This window comes from Camponotus vicinus, unplaced genomic scaffold, assembly GCF_025532165.1.
Source record: "Camponotus vicinus isolate PSW18456_S1 unplaced genomic scaffold, iyCamVici1.0 SCAF_8, whole genome shotgun sequence".
Lineage (NCBI taxonomy): Eukaryota > Metazoa > Arthropoda > Insecta > Hymenoptera > Formicidae > Camponotus > Camponotus vicinus.
This window is the reverse complement of record NW_028141980.1, coordinates 12,474,879-12,496,026: the sequence shown is the minus strand read 5'-3', so window position 1 is coordinate 12,496,026 and position 21,148 is coordinate 12,474,879. Positions and strand designations below refer to the sequence as shown.

Here is a 21,148-nt window from a genome sequence, read left to right as displayed (position 1 = left end):
GAGAACTCTATACTTTAGAGAAAAGTAATTATATAATCATATAAATATAATTATATAATCATATAATAACTTACATATGAAAACAACTGAATTTTTGTAGTAATGCAATTTCTCATGTTTAATAATCTTATTTATCATATTTAAACTATATGAATTTTTACATGTTTCTCTATCAAATATGAAAAAAAAATCTTCCAGTGAAAAATGTATACAAGAAACTCAGTGCGGAAATATTATTCCACGAAATATCATTCCATGAAGTTTAATTGGTTCCGACTGTGAGAATAGACGTCTATCATGTTTTATCAAAACTTTATTCCAATTATAATCGATATTAAAAATATTTTAATGAACATTCTTTGGACGATCTAATGAAAAAAAGAAAATTCACCGACGGATTATTGTCCTAATCATACTAAATTCATACAAAAATTAAATTTTCATGCGAATTAGAAAACTCGGCTCGAAGTCGATCTTTAATATACTTGCAAAATTTTGTTGTTAATAACCAAAAAATATGAAAATGACACCAGCATCTTCATTTTGATATCGTGCAATATTAACGAGACGATTTAATAATTAATTAAGCGATATATCGATAGAAAATACACAATTAATATTTAACAGTACATAAATTTCGCGAAATATATTACTAATAAATAATATATTTGACTGATATTATGCTTTTTCATTATTTGAATGAAATAACCGCGATATTATTCTTACAAGTTATTTACCAAGAATTCATTAATTAGATAAATAATCGTACTAATTGTAATGATTACGAAAAACTAATCGCGTTTCGAAGAATAATAGAAGATTTATAAAAAATTTGTATAGTTTCTTTTCGCTCGAATCTTGCCACGTATATGACAACAATTATATGTAAACACCAGTAGTATGCTTTGAATATATATGTATATTGACTATCGCAGGTCTTTTCAGCCTTTATTTTTGCGCGACCTATGACGTGTATTGACATTGAAACGCGTGGTCTCAATCTGTTGTCATTCGCGCAGTGAGCTTGGAACAGGCGAGTCGCTCCGTGTATCGTTCCATTAACTTTCACATCGCGTAAATTTTCAAAAGGCAATATTGCTCGTAATATTATTACAAAACTACTAATATTACGATCAGCACGCACGATTAATTTACATAATAATTGACATGTTAAAGTATCGTGGCGACGGTTATTTCAGTTAATGATAAAACGTGATGCATATATCGACTATTTATTAATGATACGTGTATTTCGTATATTTGTGTAATATTAAAATTTATGTATTTTGTCGATTCGTCGCGTCTTAATTAAACATTAATTCGATTCACGTAGCATCGCGCAGTATCGATGTGATATGTTTTTCGGTTAAGTTACGTTCTACATAATGGACCAACTTCGTCAAGTATCGCGATGGAATTTAAACGCATATAAATATGATCGTATTTATTAATTCTGTATTTTAATATCAATCGCGTATTAATTAATTGTCTGTATTATTTTATTTGTCAAGACGTATGTATTTTGCGAAATTTATTCGATCATAATTCGTTGTGTATGTAATAGAATATTATCGCGATAAATTTGGTCATACAACCTTCAAGTGTCGAACGAATTGTATTTCGCGTTGTTCTTCGTCGTAATATAATAAAGTGCTTGTCGTGTAATCAACGTCGGGAGTATCGTGAAAAGTGATTGTGCTGATCGTAATTAATCGCGTTTTCGCGAGTGAATATTGTGTGAGTGCTATGAAGAAAGAAGAATTGAAAAAAGGAACTGAAAGGCCTGGAGGAATATCAGGCGACAACGAAATAACATTGTCAAGTAAGTAGTTTATAAATTATTTGTTACTCGTAAAATTAATTATTTTTATTGAAAATATACGTACACATATATTTCAAGATTAATAATATTTTAGAATATAAATTAGAGTATAATAATACTTTAGAATGTGTTTTTTATGCATGTTTTTTTTTCATTTTGCAAGGAAATAAAACATTAAATAAAATATAAATAAAACATAAAATAAAACATTATTTTTAAATTCTAAAAGTTGCTTTGGCTGAGAAAGCGTGCAATGACGCGAAGGGACTCTCTTAGTGCTGTATTAAAATTCGAAAAGTGCGAGAAAGAGAGTGTGTCCCAGTGGCATACATTATCGCCATTCCTTCCGGTCTCACCTCACTGTTCCTCATTGTCGTTCCTCCTGTCCCTACTTTCTTCCCTTTTCTCACTCTTTCCGTACCGACATTACCACCCGAGAACATCCTCCCTTCTGTGTACCTTCCACGCATAATCGTGCATTTGCATGCAAACTCGATATCACTACTTAAAATGTAAAACAACTCTGCGCTTCTATCGACGCGTTCCTCGCAGCAGCAGAACAAGGAAAAATGAACAAAGGAAAGAGAACACTTAAATAAATAAAGAATAAGGAATAAAGGAAAAAATTTTCGCGACATTTCTCTCAAGAGCAGATATATATATATATACATATCCGCTCTTTAGAGAAATGTCGCGAGAATTTATGTGTGTCTGTGTGTGTGTGTGTACACACACACACACACACACACACACACACACACATATATTTATGTATATATCATTGATATTCTGGAATAAGGTTTATTTCGATTCAAAGAGAATATGCGAACCAGGATGGACCGTCTTACATAAATAATAAAAATTTAGCTGTAAAAAATCGATATCACTGTTGAATAAATAGTTCGCAAGGATTCTGGATTATGCAAGCAAGCTTGTGATTTATCAATTAATAGTTACTTCATCACTTGAAAGATTTTTACATCACTTGAAAGACTTTTAACTTACCTAAGCCAGCATGTCCAAAACAAAATAGACAACCGTCTGTTCCATTGATGACCGCGTGAATTACATCCGTAAGAGCGCTCGAACAGATTTCAGTCTGAAAAGAAACACATTTATATTTTATGATCGCAATTATTAAATATTGATTACAATATTTCGATTTTTTTCGCGCGATAGACATACTAAATTCGTTCCGATAATTATTAAATTTCGTACCTCACGTTTTATACCTCGATATAGCTTTAAGGCAATTAAACGGACGCGATTTTAATTGCATCTGCTTCGCAATAATACCGCGACGAGAGAATGGAAAGGGTCGAAACGTCAAGCCTCTGCAGGACAGCGAGTGGAAGAGCCTCGTCCGGGCTCTTGTAAAGTGCTTAAGAAAGCGTGTTGGCGGACCGGGTTTAATAAACGCGTGTAACATCTCCGGAGTGAAAAGTGAGGAGAAATAGAGGAGAGGTAGGAAAAGAGGGAAAAGAGGGTCGCGGGATTATAGGAGACGGCCCTTTGTTTGCTTCTAATGTATTCATAGACTGGAAAAGACTTTTCCTGGGTCGCCAAATAACGCTCAAGCCCAGTCCGAACTACTCTTTAAAAAGATTCGACCCTTGGATGACGATCAATCGCCTATTCGATATTTCGAGTATCAATGAGGAGAATGAAGAGCAAGACAGACGCGAAAATCGAAGAATTTGTTCGAGGAAGAGAAGTGCGTTTTACGAATCTCTTGCGAAACCTGCCGAAAATCTTCAATGACGAACCTGTGGCTGATGTATCGCGTGCGATCGATGATAGGATGTCTCTAGTCGACTGTCTTTTTTTCACTTCGACACGGCTCAATAAGCGAAGGCTAGAAGGACGAAAGAGATGGAAAAATATGTGTTATGAGAGGGAAGGGGGATTTCTCGCAGTTTGCGGAGAAAATCGAGAGGAAGATGAGGACGTGTCGATGCCTCGACCAAACAAGATTGAAATCTTCGTGGACGAGAATCGGATGAGCCCGAGATGGAAAAAGGGATGCTGAATCTCGTGAAAAAAGAAAGCGCCAGGGGAAGGAGTAGTGTATCGGGGGTAAGAAAGGGGACGAAGAGAACCGCACCGGAAAGACGATCGAAGTGGAGAATCGAAGTAAGAAGAGAGACGTCGGAAGGAGAAAGAGAAAAAGGGATCGACCGCTCTTTCCACTTTCTCGTTTTTTTTCTTTCCCGCGGCGGCAAAAGGATAGGGAAATAAGGAGTCTAGTCCCTTTCCCAATATGGTAATACCAATCTGTCGCTGCTCGTTTCAAAGGGGCGGCACAGCGTGTAGCCGCAAACGAGTCTGCCGATACCGCCGCAGATTTACATTGACTTCTTGATTCGCGAACAGAGAAACGCTTCTTTCGCCGCGTCTCGATAAAGGAATTTATTATCTGAGAGGGAATTGCTCGTTAATTTATACGCGAGTGATCGCACGCCAATTAAATGGAACTACGCTAATCATATTTATTCATGACATCGTCATATTTACTTTGACTTTTGCAACATGTTGACGTAATAATTAACGAACTCATATATCAAATTAATTATTTTAATCGCGATATATATATAATCTTCTTTTTATTTTCTGGACTTTTAATTCTCTTCGTTCCACAAAATGTTGATGTAATATTGAAATTATACAACTGATAAATAGAAGATATATGCAAACATTAGGAAAAATATTTTCATTCGAAATTGTACAAAACCAATTGAACGAATGAAACCAGGATTGACCATGGTATATCCGATACTTACCATGGCAACAACAACGATATTCATAATTATAACGGGATCATCTCGAGGGATGTAACGTAAAGCAAATACATTTCGTAGATACCTGCACCCTTCGTCGCCAGAAATCTCGTCCTTGAACTCCCCGAACTGTCGACATGACGGTTAATGAAATACGTGACCGGAGCCACCATCATAATCTCAAACACTTGATTCCGCGCCCGTGCGACCGGAGAAATTGCGGAAAGGGTTCTTCCATGCTTCTGATGCGCGCGAGCGAGAGCCCATCGATGTCGAGCCTTTGAAAATTTTCACCGGCGAGAGACCACTCTCTCTGTGATGTCCGCCCTCGGGCCAGACACCCGCACGTAATGCTGTTTAACTCTCTCGCTCAGATTTCCGCCGGTTAAAAATGAGTAACAATAGCAATTCACTTCCGCTTTGATGTTCTTTTATAATCGAAATTCGCAGAATTGATACGCGGAGAGTATAACCGGAAATAGGACTGGATAAAAATTAGTTAATTGTTTGGCCGGTCCTTTGTGTATATTGTCATGGAATATTTTTTTAAACGTATTTTTTTCCGTGCGTTATGTGGAGGTTAAAATAAAAGTCGAGGTAACGTAATTGAATGAAAAAATTTATCTTGTCGGTAGTAATATCTATAATAATTATGCTTTAATTTACATAGAATTGATAGCTCTCTCGAAAAATAATTTTCCCGCTGCTCATCAAGAGCTTTTTATAATTCCGGCAACCCTCGCCAATTGAAAGGAATCGGCCGACGCGGACGTGACGTCTCAATCGCGCTCATCTCAAGATGTTTATTTCGAGCGGGGGTGGTATGAATTAAAAGACACTCACCGCGGTGTGACTTACAAGCGGCATCGTGTCGTCGCGCTCGTAGTCGTTTAAATTCGGTTTGCGCGACGCGTTTCGGTAACGCAATATTGGTGCACCGGACCGGAATACCAATCGTACTCGTCGAGGGTCGAATGTACAGCTCTCGCAAGAGTACCTTCCGCTTGCGAAGAAGAATCCACGTCGGAGGTCGCTCTCCCGCTTTCGATTTCGCCATCTACACACGCCTCTCGTTCTCCCTTATCGTCATTCCGATGCCTCTTCATCCTTCTCCAGACGCGAAATGTAAAACTCATGTCGAAAGTTCGGAAAGAAGCTACGAGAAACGTTTCACCCTCGTAACGTTGGAGTGGGACGAGCGAGGAGGGGTTCTCTTAATGGCTGGAAATAATCGAATGATCTCCCCTCTGTTCGCGTCGCCAACGAATCTCTTAATTCGCAAGTTTTCCAGATGTCTCGACGGCAATGTCTCGGGGCGAATCAAGGTAACGTCGCTTTGGACATTAGTCGACTTACAAGCGCCGACACTTTCACGGCTCGTCCCTGTTCTTCCAATTCTTCCAATGTATTTGAAACAGTTTCATCGATGATAAGAGGATGTATAAAGATCTTCTTTCTCTTTAGATTAAATTTCTCTACATTTTTTTATATATGACAATTAATATGTAGATAATAAATATCTACATTTTATTAATTTAAAATAATTGCAGTTATTTTAAGTTTTTAAATATTTTTTAATAATATTATAACAAGTATAAATTAATGCTACATCCTCTCTTTTAATATCTTAATTGAGAAATACAATTTCGATATAGAACTTAAAAATTACACAAAAGAATAATTACATTTAAAGAAAAAATGAATCAATATCTTTGATAAGGAAAGCTTGCTCCTTGATTCAAACATCTTTGCAAGAGAATTGCTATTTGTGCTTTTGTAAAAGCGTAAACTAAAGCCTATTGCAGGCAAATTTACATAAGAGCATAGCGTATAAGCGTCTCCGACCAATGAGGCTCCCGGTAAGCTTTGCAATACAATACAGCGGCTTACGTCGGGCGTTTCATTGGTCGACGCGTTTATGCACTATGACGACGTTCTTATGCAAATTTCCGTACGATGCTGCTGATGTATCAATATTAATATAACTATAGAAGCAACGCACGAAAGACAACGAGACCTCGTTAAAGACACGCAATGCCCAGAAAGCGCACAATAATCTTAGAATTAATATTTACTTACGATGTAAAATGTACAAATTGTATTAAATTTGAATTTTATGTCGCGTTCAAGTCTCCGCTCTTTGCCAAATGTGATTTCATTCAGTTACTATTTTAATATTCAGTACGGAAAATGCTTTTTTCCTACTCGTTCGACGAAAATTAAATATATGCGCTATTAAGCATTGCGCTTTTTCGGACAGCAGGTAATTATATCATCGCTTGTTTGTTCGGACCGTTCAATTCACGCAATAACAAACGCCAGTCACGTAATCTTCTCCTTCGGTGCGATCATGAACGTTAAAATGGGAAAAACGTGCTGAACAGAAATTTTGCTATCAATGGAAAAAAAAGACGCGATCAGCATTTTTATAACGGCAATGCTAGATCATCCATTGTCAGCGTCATCAGACTTTTAACAATCGCGCCAATCATGTATGTCGATTTTTGACAATCGCGGCAGGTTTTCTCTTGCGTTGCGTCTGTGATTTTTTTTTTCATATAATGCTTCATCAAAAATAGCAACTTTTTAATATATTAGCATTTTTATATACATACATGTAATAATTTAATAAATTGATGAGGTAAATAAAAAATTTTATTAGAATTACAGAAATAAATTTGAAAACATTTTAAATATACGATAAAATAAAAACACATGAAGTTATTACAACATGTGAGTTTCGTTAACAAGGATATGCAAGACAAATTTTTTTTATAAGCAAGGCATAGTCTGTAGATACACCAACATCTATCGCGATGACGCTGTTCGATGAAAACCGTATCAAAAACAAACAGCCCTGAGGGGATGCTTTTCGCCCTCGTATACGAACGACGAGACAGAAGCGGTTAGTAATCGTAGGCGAGGCACGGGAGGACGGGAAGCACAGAATGTGCGAAACACACGCTCGCGCACAGGAAATACTCTCGTCGGAATTTACGAGCCGGTAATTCCAAAAATTGCATTGCGATACACGTGCTTTCCGCTCGACATACCGTGATTCATTTTAACTTATTCGTTTATAAATAATTTCCGCTGGCAACAGAGACATATAAGCACTAAGTTAACCTCGCGAGAGTTCAACGTATTTGTTAGTCATTGAATAATCGAACTGCATTTGATTTGATAGAAAGAGACACCGCGCGATAAAATGATGCAATTTTGCCCTGTTGCGGCAAGGCATTAAAAATTTACGAACTTCATGCTGAGTGCAATCATTGATAATGAGCCTCGCACGAACGCGCGTGCATAAAAATTTCCTCGATGTTGACGGAATCCCGCAGCAGTTTGCGAAACTGTGGCTGATAAATTCGAAGGAAGCCCGGCTGCGCAAATAAGCGGAATCCGATCGACGGTCCGCAAAACGAATAGCGATCGCATTTACATCGTGGAATTTTCGACTCGTCGTCGGCGCGTGGCGTGATAACTCCAGGGATAACAACTCGGAAAACTTTTCATCCACCTCCGACGGATCCGCAGAATGGTGCGCTGCAGAGCGAGGAACGGGCAGGGGGGCGGGCGAGAACAGAGGGTGAGAAAGGGTGACAGAACCGGCTCGCGCACGAGCGCCCTTCCGCCGCGCGATGTCGTGAAATATGTCGCGATTTACACGGGAGATTGGCGTCATTGGTGCCTGGGGAACGAACGAGTGCTGCCCCTTCCCCCCTTCTCCCTTTTCCTAGCGTTATCCCCCGGTTTACCGAATTCACCCCCTGCTCTCGTGTCGCCCTCTAACCCCTGCGCGGGCGGGAGTGGCTTGGCGGATCAAAAAAGCATTCGCGAAATCCCAGTGTCTGTCTGAGCGATGCAAAATCGAAACTGTGAGACCTCTATCGCATTTCTCTCTATCTGTCGAATCTCAATATTTGTTTTGTTATTTATTCTATCGATGATATTCGAGTTTGCGAGAAATCGGTCACTTATTACTGATAATCTATTAAATCTATTTTTTTCTATATAATTACATGATATTTTCTTTATATTTTAATCGAATTTGTGATTTAATTATCAAAGAGGTAGGACCATTAAATTTTCATTGATTGTAAAACTCAATTATTTCAAATCGATTTTAAGCTGAAAAGATGTGAAATGCATTTCACACAGTTTGTGCAAAAGATAATTTAAGCTATTGTTTCGCAAACTTCATTTTCATACATCGTTATTCGTTTCACGTCATAATCAAGTTTATTCCGCAAGAATGAAAGTAAACCATAGTCTATCACGAGCGTCTGTAGATGCAGCGAGGTGCAACGAAGTGCAATGACTATCCGCTCGTCTTCGGCTGACACCTGTCAAACTTCATCAGCTTTGCTTAACACCCGGTCGCGCTACAGCGTAAATTAATCCCGCTGTAATATGGAAATACGTCATTCGAGAGGATACGACGGATATCTGGCCGGACAGAATGGGCCAAGAGGCAAGGAGCGCAGACGCAGCTGAAGGCAGGATACCTTGGCCACGGGGCCGTATGATTGGTTTATAGATTACCATGCATTTGCTCGAGAACGGCAGTGACGAGCCTCACGCCGATCATGCCTATTCGCCGATACACAATATCTCCGTGAGGAGTGCATTTTAGAGACAACCAGTCAATTCAATTATTATTACAACGATCTGTACGAATTTATGCATGGTTTACAAACTATTGAAGTATCGATGCAGATAAACAAAAACAAATTCTTAAGTTAAAATTTTCTTATATTAATAAAAATAAATTTGACAATATATTTATATAGAAAAAAATTTGAATCGATGTATTTGCACAGAACAGATGCGTAGAATGCATATTTTCGTAATTTATTTTTGAAAAATAAAACACATCCTTCGCGTTAAATTAATATATTTCCAATTCCAAGAACAAAATTGCAAAAATTTGAGAGATTCGACACCCAACTGGCAATTTATTTTCGGGGCGACCGAATTCCCACGAGAGTCAGGAAGCAAGATATCGCGGGCTCATAGGTCTCCCGGTCGCCTCGTTCAATCAGCATACCCTGGCAAATGAGCAATAGATCGGTGACGTGCATACACATCGGCTGTGTGTGCTGCGTACACACATGGACGCGCATACGCACACACGCGTGCGTAATCCACAGCGTGACTATTAGTCGTAAGTCAATAATAAAGCCCTTGTCCTGCCGCGGCCTATAATGGCCGCGGTGAATTATTCTGGTTGGGATGCATTGTCCTGGTCGAGTCTCTGACCGGCTTGGAATTGTCGGCAAAGCACGCACACGGTTGCATATGTGCGTGCCGAATGCGTGGCTGTTTGCGCGTATGACGCGCATAATTGAGATGGATGTCGATTGATTCGCGGCCGGGTTTCGTTCGCATAGGGCCTGCTTATTGGCAGCTCATTGTTAACACTCGAGTAGTAGACTCAGTTTCTACTAGATTTTACATCTATGTCATTACTTGTCTTATGGCATTGGAAATGAATTGTGTACTATATTTAATATCCTAACACATGCACAAATTCAAGTTGCTAAATGTTTAATTTTTCTCTCGATATTTTAAGAAATGTTTAGAATAATAATTATAACTTCTTATTAATCGTATATTTTATCAGTAATCATTTAATTTTATTTTATAATTAATAAATAGATATTAAATATATATATTTATAAAGAAATTTACTTCAATTAAACTAAATGTATATAAAGATGCCAGAACGAAGTAACACACAAAAAAAATATATTTAAATTTACAAGTATGGAAATAAGTTTGACACTACGCGTCTTAAGTGTTAACTGAAATAGCTTTATTAAAATACTCAAAAAGAGCTTTTCGAAAACCTACATTTCGTAAAAAAAAAAACAAACTTGCTTTGAAAAATTGTTTTAAAAAATATAATGTCACTTGCATCGTGGAAACGCAGGCTGTTTCCTGTTTCGCTGTATTGTTTCCAATAAATTGTTCGCTAGACTCGCTAGCCGCGTGATTGAATACGCGAAAAGAAAGTTTCGCACAAATTGCGCACTCGAGAACGGTCCTCAAAAGGATTCTGTCGCTTCTTCCTCCTGTATCTTCCTATTATTTCTTGCTCGAAGAGATAAACTTGATTATCTGATATACGTTTTTCGACATCGGCTTCTCACTCGCGTATTTCCTATACTTTCTTTCCGTTGGAAATAGACCTGTAACGACTTTTAAATCAATCTAGAGCTTTATCAAAGTTTACTGGACTTTATCAAATAATCTATCAATAAAATTTACGGTATCATTATAGACTCTATTTGACTGGTGTCAAAATGTTAATAATAGAAATTGCGCTTGTAGCTTCTTTGCTCTTTGCAAACAGAAGTGCAACTGCAATTTCGATTAATCGTATTTTCTTTAGCCAGCAGATATCCTTGTTAACTTGGAGCTCAAATATATATGGACGTCATATGTCCGCAGGGTGTATTTATGCAGATATCGGCCGATGTAACGCGCAAATATAGCGTATCAAGCGGATTATATCACCGCTAAAATTACCGTCATCAACGAGTGGACACTGTCGATAAATATTCACCTGCTATCACGATTATTTCACTTGTCAGTAGAAGAATGATATGTAAAAAGATCGTATATTTGTATCTACTTCTACATATGAGTTGTTGAGTGAAACACCTTAGAAGCATTTTCTATAAAATCCAGCTTTTGTGTTATTGAATTTTTTTATCATGCTACGCGAAAAGCTACGAAAATTACAATTTTCTGTTATATTGAAATAATTGCGCACTGATATACATATGAAGATTTTATTTCGATTCATTCTTATTGTGTAGTCATCGTTGCGTTACGTTTATTTGGCATCAAAAAGAAAAATTCATTGTTACGATCGCAATCATGGGCAAAGTCTGATAACGGGATAACGGGACTTTCGAAGGGCGGAGATCGGCGCCATCGATTCTCGCGATTCCATAAAAACGTCAAAGAGATCGCTGGTTTGATGATGAACGATTGTAGGTTGCCCGCTAGAATGGCGCGCGCGGCCGGCCCCAGTAGTCTTTAAAATATTCAAGCGAGAGTGTGTTTGACGGCCAATCGGAAAGGACGAAAAGTCGCGCTGGACGCTGGGACTCGCTCTTTCGAATTCGGCTCTTTTATCCTATCGAGCTCACCCCCAGAAACCCAGCTGGTCCGCAGCCGGTTCGATGGATCGCGAAGGGAGAAAAAAAGAGTCAGGACAGAGCGGGAAGAAGGGAGGAGAAAAGGCCTATTGTGTCCTTCAATGACAATCGCCATGGCCGACGAACATTTGATCGAATCAATCGATTGGTTTCTATGGTCCTTCTAAACATTGTCAAAGCGAAAGAGATATGCTAAAAAGAAAGAGAGGGAGAGGAAATAGACGAAGAAGCGAAGAGGAGAAAGTGTAGGCGAGATAGTCTCTCTGGATTAAGGTATATAGTTAGAGGGAATGAAGAGATAGAGTATCAGAGAAAGAGAGAGAGAGATGCGCTGTCAAAGCGAAGAGCGAGATAGGGATTCTGGAATATCCAGTAGCTCCGGGCTCATTTGAATCAGACGCTCAATAATGTCCCTCAGGAGTACCGAAATATCTCAATATGTGTATATAACATCGTACTGCGGTGTGGTTTACGATCTCTAGTGATATTTGCTCCGGCGATGCCATCCATCAAGGTCGCATAATACAATTCATTGGAATCATTGACATGTAGAGAAAGCTTCGATAATAATTTTCAAAACCATCGATAACGATTGGCAAATTAATCCAGAGGAGATCAGTCAAAAATTTAATGAACTGCTTTAATACTGAATTATTAATTTATCCATATATAATATACTCTCATATATTTAAGAAAAAATATATTTTACTCGCATGTACATGAGAGAAAATATATTTTATGCAAATCAAATCAACTCTCACTTAGAAATATATTTTATGAGATTATAAATCTTGCTGCTTAAAAAAAATGTATTTTATGGAATGTTGGCGGATTTCGCAAGATGAAAAAGAATATAGAAAAATATTCTGCCTATATGCTAACACGATAAACTGTCCCGAGGATGCTGCCGGCAGGGCTCTGCTTGCTTGGTAGCAACCGGGGAAGTCACAGGCAAAGAGCAACATTTGCCCGGAGGGATGGATTTTCCTGTTGGAGGTGGAGTTTAGAGGTCGGGAAATTAGTTTAGTTATGCGCCCGGCAGGGACGCCTCTTACGTTTCTACTACGGACGTAAGATCTCGTCGGAGCACGTACTAGGACTCTCCTCTTCTTTCTCTCTCACTTCTCTTTCTTTAGACTTTCTATCTTTCTTTTATTCTTTATAAACTTTTTCGAGTCTTTTCTTTGGTCCGCTCTCTTCTTCTCATGAATCTCGAGGAATCGAGCCGGCCTAGCGGCCCTTTAGGAATCAATCGAAGGAGGAGGGGGAGGATTTTCCGGAGTGAGAACGGACCGAGTGAAAGAAGAGCGTCTTCAAGTACGAAGTAGCAACCAGCTTCCATTGAGAGCAGTTGCTACTCGCTACTCCTGAGAAACAGCTGGCCGACGAAAATGTCATTGACTCGAAATCTGTCTCTCTCTCTTGCGCACGTGTACAGATTTTCCCGACTATCGAGCGACTTTAAACATGCTCGTTATAAGTGCCGCTTTGTTCGCTATGCCGCGCTCGAGTGCCATTTGAAATTTAAAACGTTAACGGGACAGAAATTAAGTGCCATTCGCTGCCGGCTTAATCCAACTGCAAAGTATTTCAGATACTTTCTGCGATAAATAAATTTTTACATGTGCTGGATGGAGCATAGAGTGAAAAACTTATGAAAGTTGTACTTGTACTCTGCATTTGTATAAAAGAGCTAATATTGAAACTTGACAAATATTTTGTAAAGTAATGTTGCACCCAAGTTATATATTCTTTCGCAATTGTTTTTTTATTGCGATTTATTATATAAAAGATGCCCTATTAAACAGATTATTTAATGTATCTAATTAATCTGAATCTTTGATATTTATTAAATAATCATATTTAATATATAAATGCATATATATGTCTCTGTATTTATAATTATATACCTGGGAATCTTCCTCGGTGAAGATAGCGTCGAATGCGAACATTTTCGGCGCTGCCACAGTAGGTCGTCGATCTTCTGCCGATGAAGATTGACCGGATGCTGGATCCACTAAGGTAACTTGCTTCTTCCGCTTATCCGCATTGAAGAAGCTGCCTCCATCTCCAGGTGACACCCTCAGCATGACTTTTACCTAAACAATGTACAAAGATTTTAATTAAATTTCTTTTCTATTAAGATCTGTGTGTGATAGGATTTTAAATTGAATTAAATGTTAAATTTAAAATATAATAAATCGATAAAAATTGTTCAAAATTCAACAATGCATTATATGAAAATCGCATTTTCTAAGATATATAAGAAAAAGGCGAAAAGATTTTTCTTTTTTCTGTTTCAATATATTTTTCATTAATATCTTGAAATATGTGTTTTAGTGAAATTATAATCGTATTATTCACTTAGTAACGGTAATCGCAGATATAACTTTTCAATCATGCGGGCATTAGTGTAATTAATAATAAATGCATTAATTATTGTAAAATTGAATTAGTTTAGGAATCTGTCAATTGGAGAGACAGTAGATTACATTTGGTGACTAAAGATAAAGCTCATCACTTAAGCGCCCAGTAAATTCGCTTCAATAGGTTAATACTGTATAATGAATTAGCTTCGCTCTCTCGTCGAATAATGCGCTCATCAAAATTATCTGATAGACAGTTTCTGCCAAGTGAACGTCAAGTCTAAAATTACTGTGACCCACGGTCATTGAACGAGCCGTACAATTTGCTGCATATTGGATAAAATTATTATACAAGAAAATTGTCTTTAATAAAATAGTTGTAGGTATATATTAATTTGCAATGCTTCTATCAATTATATTATTTTCTTTTAATATCATGATTAATATAACGACATAATTAATATAAAAATATAACAAGACGTAATATATAACTGATTATTCTCACAAGATTATGTAAGTTGCGTAATACATTTCGAATTTAATTGGAACATTTATTGTGAGTTTTTTTCCAGTTATGATTATTTTAATATATGAATATATAATTTTTTTAATGCAAAGATTTAATATCAATTCTACACGAATCGAAATTATCATCGTAAACGTAAAAAAATGAGCAAATGATGAAGGGTCACTTCGCAGCTTTAAAATGTTGAGTGTGTGACATTTAATTACGATATTCGAGCCACAATGGATACCAGGTAACATGATAACGGAGAAATGCATGTATCCAAATACGTGAGAAGATATTTGTTAGCCTCTCGTGAAATCGAATATCGCTCACAAACATCGAACGAATAGTCGAGCATTTAAGCAACTGTTGTTGGAGGCAAACAAGTTGCTTTATTAAAAATCATACATGGGGTATGGACCCCACTTATCTGACTTTTAACATTTTGCAATTTTTGTTAATCCAACATTTTGCGAATTAACGCAACAGTAATTCATATTTTCTCGCCCGTATTCATGAATTATTTACTTGAATTGTAACGTTTCAAAATTTTATTGTTTAATTTTACATTATTCTTAGTACTTTAATTAATTATTTACGTCATAATAAAGACTGATTATAATATTATATATATAGTATAATATATTATTTTTCGAAAAGTCTATTTTCAAGAAATAACATTTTCATGAATGCAATTGAACGTATATTGATGGAAACGAGAGGAGAGAAAACTGCCTACAGAATATTATTAAATTCTTCCAAAGAAAACTCTTCAATTATTCTTATCTACGATTTGCGGCACATTTTATGTTGGCGCGTGATTTAAGCGAACTCGAACGTATACCGACCGATAAGACACCGCACGCGTTCTTCCGCGCAAAGTCACGGCGATGCATTATTAAAGTCGCATCCGGCCCCGGTGCACCCAGATCGATGTCGTCGGTACAATCCACAGTTTGTTCGCGCAATACCGCGCCGGTCCGTTCGTCTGTCTGTCTGTCTGTCCAGGAAATTGGGTTTGGAGATTTCGTTCAGATTGCGGTGCACGTCCTATCTTTTGCATGCGGGAACGCTCCTGCCGCTCACGACACACAGGTACAAAAAACAGACGCGCCTTTTTTGTCCTCCGACCACCCGACACTCTCCCCGTCAGTCTCCCCGGTATTCTCTTGTCATTTCTTGCCCTGCCGTGTAATAGTTTCGCGAAAAGACCGGTGCTGATCGAGCGACCGGAAATAAAACGGCTCCCCCGACATCGCTGGAGAAATTCCATCGATCGCACGAATCTCGATATACTTCACCCTTTCGCGAAGGGTGCTCCGCTCTCGAAGGTGAGTCGACGCCCTTCCGTCCCTTCCGCTTCCCGAAGCTCGACTATCTGCGAGGTAACTCTACGTGCTTGCCCGCAGCCACGTGGTATTTCGTTACGAAGCTGATTTCAAGGGTGGATATCAGTTCCGCTCGAACGGACCAGGACGAAGGAGGATCGGTCCCGGGTCCTCGAGGCTATCGAAGGACACTTCGCGCCGCCAAAGCCGCTCCGGTTCGCAACGGCGTTACGGCTATTACGCGCGGGAATTTGCGGCGTGAAATTCTGAGTTTACAAGGAACCTGCATTAAATTTCAAACCTGTAGCATTAAAGTAGACGTAAAACATCTGCTAAAAATTTCTGTAAAATAAATTTAATCCATTATTGAAGCTTTATCGTCACAGAAATAAAATAACAAAATGTTTTTCTATCAAAAATATGGAAAATTTTAATGACTTGTATTTTGATATTTCGAAATTTAATGCCATAAAAATCTAATTTGAGAGCAGCGGAAGTGAATTTTTAAAACATTGACAAGAGAATATTTATTATGGAAATGGATACTACGATTCCTCGTAAACTAGTGCAGTTTGCATAATATGCGCAATCAATTGTCGATCAAAATATAAAACTATATCAAACATATACATACATATTATATGCAAAATTAAAATTGGCCATTAAAGTATATTTTACATGCATTCATGTGTGATGTAATACTGATTGACAGCTTGCAAATTAACTATTATTTTGCTAAAATGTTCATTACTTAATTTAAATTATAGTTTTCCTCCAATTTACAATTTACATCATCTTCTTAAATTGTATTACAATTTAATTGATATCTCTTATGACATTCTTTTCGTAATCCTAAAGGGACAGTTTCGTTTTTTCACTTGTGTGTGAAAATGATCTTCATCATGTCTGAAAACATCAACGCTTGATAGACTTTCACATGCAATAAAGTGTCCGAAAACTACATTTCAGAACGAGAGCCTCCTATAAGCCTGTTTTATAATCATCAAAGTTCGGACAAGTACAGTCCTCGAAACGAGAAAGGGGGATAGGGAGAGGTTTACCGCCACTCTATTCGAATTTATGCATCCTCTCCACGGACTATGAATCCAGGTTTACGCGCCGGTACGTTGGAATTAATTAGTTCGCGGTCCAGCCTGAAACATGTAACTGATTCGGATGGAAACTCGGCGATAAACTGTGATCAACGTGCTAGTGATCATAGAGATCTCTCAAAGATTTATTAAGGTCTTAATCCGACGAGTAATTTACTGAAGTTACTCGTCGCTCAAGTGTTTTTACAAATTGGATTTTTATTTTTGAATTGGAGTTTTATTTAAAAATTTTGATCGATATATATAAATATAATAAGTTTATTAGTTGTAACGAGCACGCATTAATACCTAAAATTAATTCTATTTTTACAAAATTACAAAATTAAAATGTTTAAATTAGTTTATATATTAATTTCTAAATTTTTAAAAAATTTGTGTACGAAAAACAGATTGTCCCATTAATTATAACGAATAATGTGATGAGCCAACGCTTTTCACATATGACGTGCCAAATAGTACTATCGGAAATGGCATTTGCAACGGAAGTAACGCATTAATTTTTTAACGCTCGAAGCCCGAGGCGCTTATGTGTCGTATACATGTTAGGTTACAACATACGAGTGTTTTATGGCAGTGCTCGTCCACGAAAGTATTATCCGCCAATTTACGATTATGGCGCGACGTGTTCGGCGTTTATAAATGAGCGATATCTCGCGTAAAGTTTCATATAAATTCTCGTCGAGCTTTCGATCGGGTCATCGTCTGCACGATAGAATCAAGCGATGATCGATTCGCGTGTCAACGATAAACAATGTAACGCGATAAACGCGGTGTAACACGAAGCAAGACGTCGTTGCAAATTATTTTGTGAACTGAAAGTGACGTTTAAAAATGCGAGAAAATATGGAAATTAAACGCGCTTACAAAGTGAAAAGTTGACAGTGAAATTCAGTGAAGGACGGGAGCGAAAAAAGGAAAAAAGATACATGTACGCGAATTTATGAATAATACGTTACAGTAAAATATATGTATAATGATAAAGACTGTCGAGAATATTTCAAATATAGGAAATGAATTTAATAATGTTAATCAAATTATATTTAAATGAACATCGTATCAGATTTTAAACTCGATTGACATTTATGGTAATATAAAGATTATTTGTCGCATTTGTTATTAATTATTATTATTACGTAAATTTTGCAAAAGAGAAACTTGCACAGTGAAATCTCAACCAAGAGTTTATGATTTGATCCGGCGTTCTTAAAGCGAAATTACCATCTAGCCAAGTACGAATTCATACAAGTATACACTCGAATATCAACGATGTTGCGCACTGTTCTACGCCCGTCAAAAGTTTCGTAATGATCCATAATAACAATTACTGAGGACACCGGAGAACCTACAAGACAATACCAGCACGGGTTTAGTAGGAAAGTTGAGCAACATGTAAGGATTTGATAGCAACTTAAAGTACATCCTGTGCGCGTTATGCTAAGTATATTTATACAAGATTAAATATTTTGATGAAAGATACATGCATTGCGAGATTGACAATACATAAGTGTTATTATAAATTTTATAAATATCTCATATATTTTATAATAATGAAAAAATATATATTATATAATAAAAAATACTAAACAATAATATTAAATAATAAACAATAAGTTTTAAAATATCTATTTTTCTATTATTGTTGAAGGAGAAAGACAGAGAGAAGGATAAACACTTAAATTATTTTAAATTAAAATAAGAAAAAATTTTATAACAATTTATGACAATTGTTTTTATTTGTTTATGATTAGATCTTTATTATATACATTCTTTCTTATATATATTCCGAAATTCTAAATTTCGTCTTTAATTTACTGTATTATGTATTCTTTTTGGGATGGCGATTATAGAATTATTAGCCATTGTTGGACAAAATTTCATTGGCAGTACGCAAAGCGCTTTTACATGAATATGCATTACGAGAGATGATGGGAATTAATTGTTATAACTGGAATGTATCTCGATTCCTGTTTCCGACAAGGCGCACTGTGGTACTCCACAGTCTGGCATTTTGTGGCCTTCGGTTCTAAGAGACGAGAAGTGAAGACCCGAGGGAATATAACTTTGACAACGAATATCATCAAAGCCCTCGCGACCTATGAGGCACGCTCTTTAACCTGAATATTATACGCCAAATGCGATTTATTTATATAATTGTCATCCGAAGAAAATGCTTCCCAGCATAAACTTCGTCAAAATTATAGTAATTGTTTCAGCAATTGTTCTGCGACGATTTTGATGTTTGACTTCTAACGCACAGTAATTTCGTATAATTGCCCGCATCTTTTATAAGTAGGAAAAAAATTTCATGCAAACGTTGAATTAATTAATTAATTTAATGTACGAAATAGATATATATTATTACTATAGCATTGTAATTATTACTAATCAATATTTTCATGTTAAGAGAGAATATTAGTTCAGTATTAAATTAATGTACTAATAATATATAAATCCCCTTAATAATTAGTTATAAATTAAAATAACATTAAAAGTAACATTATATTATCAAAAATATAAACATCAATTTTATAAAATCAATAATATTATTTATAAAATATACTTTATTGTGTTGCAACATCATGAAATATATATTATATAATCAGACATATTTATGCTCGATATATCGTGATAAAACCACCTAAATGTCCAGCCTCGGGGCAAGCTGAGGGGCTAAAGTTTCTGACTCGGCCGTTAAGGAATTTACACCGTGAAGACCTCCAGGCGATTCGAACGAAATTTACGCCACGAAATGGGTCAGGGGCATTTCATCCCTCGCGCAAGGGGTGTACTACCGACAAATCTGATTTTCGCGAGACGTGGCGAATGCAATCCCATCAGCGTTGAATTTTCCCCAACGATGAAGCATCTATAGGGTGATACGAACACAATTCCGTACCTCGACGATCAGAAGTCAATTCGGGAGAAAAATAGTATATTTCTCATGTTTTTATTTCTTGAAGACAGTAAAATAGAATTAACCATCAAATTTTAGATACATACGTCTCAACTTAATACAATTTTTCTTTTGATATTATTAATATATTATGTATAAAAAGTGTGGTTTATCCTTCTAGATTTTTTAAAATGTATTAAAATAAATAATTGTTCGTCACAATTTACTACAAGCAAAATTATTAAGCTTGTAAATTCTTTATTTCTCTGACATTGACATGATAAAATTTACTTTCTGCGAATTAATCTATACTCACTTGTATAATGTAAAAGTCTCAAGTGTTTCCGAGAACTCTATTTTTCTGGCATTTTTTTGCTTTCTCGCAAATATGCGTCTTGATATGCGCTTTATCTTAGTCGAATGGAATTACGCAATTCAGTATGCAAGCACTATACGACATGGCACACGACAAGAACGTACGTGTACATAGGGTAACGCAATACTTCCGTGGTCGTCCCGCTAACAAAGGTGCGGGTGAAGAGGATAAAATGCACGGTAAGGGAAGGTGGCAGCGGCGACGGCAAAGGCGAAGGGAAAGGGAGGTTGGTTAGGCGGACTGGCTCGCTGGTTGGCCTGTGCAAAAGGGATCCTGCGTCAGTTAGGGTTGTCAGTCAAGTAGCGATAGCGGATAGAGTAGAAGCGTGCCGCACGCTACTTTAGCTCGGACTGAGCGAGCGTCGCGCTCGCGGTATAATACATCGGTACAACGGTGTGACGTTGTAATGGCTGTATAATGGCGGCCGTACATGTTATACGCTTAATATCGCGGCGTCAAGCGACGTGGAAAGCAACAACTTGAAATGCTCGGCCTGACTCGCGGCTGGTCTGGTTAATGGCGGTTGCGCCATCTCGCTCGCTTGCCGTCTTCCGGTCGTCTTTTATCCGGCTGCTCGGCCTTCCTCCCTAATATCGTCCGATTATTGATTTTGTCAGTCGCGATGCGCCGATGGAGATACGCAAAATACTTGCCAAATTTGTGATAATCGGAATTATCAAAATTCTTCGTCAGAAATCTCAGAAATTTGTGATCGTATTCGATATTTTTATAAATAATTTCGCGATTGTGTTGGAGACAATTTTTCTCAAAATATACACTCTTCTGAAAATTGC

The 21,148-nt window shown here is 37.1% G+C and overlaps 1 protein-coding gene and 1 long non-coding RNA gene across 17 annotated transcripts in view; one reads left to right on the top strand and one right to left on the bottom strand.

The window, feature by feature from the left end:
• The window catches only part of LOC145975871 (uncharacterized), a 322,438-nt gene that overhangs the window by 24,038 nt on the left and 277,252 nt on the right, over positions 1-21,148 (bottom strand). For all 10 annotated transcript variants that reach the window (XR_014440102.1, XM_083106611.1, XM_083106613.1 and 7 more), the window contains 2 exons: positions 13,682-13,870; positions 2,828-2,921 (listed from right to left, as the gene is read on the bottom strand). Coding sequence is in view for 9 of the 10 variants with exons in the window: in XM_083106611.1 (XP_082962737.1) it covers positions 2,828-2,921; positions 13,682-13,870 (283 nt within the window). In the remaining variant the exon portion in view is untranslated. The remainder of the gene's footprint in view (positions 1-2,827; positions 2,922-13,681; positions 13,871-21,148) is intronic.
• LOC145975877 (uncharacterized) overlaps positions 1-21,148 on the top strand; it is a 277,761-nt gene that overhangs the window by 88,431 nt on the left and 168,182 nt on the right. The window lies entirely within an intron of this gene.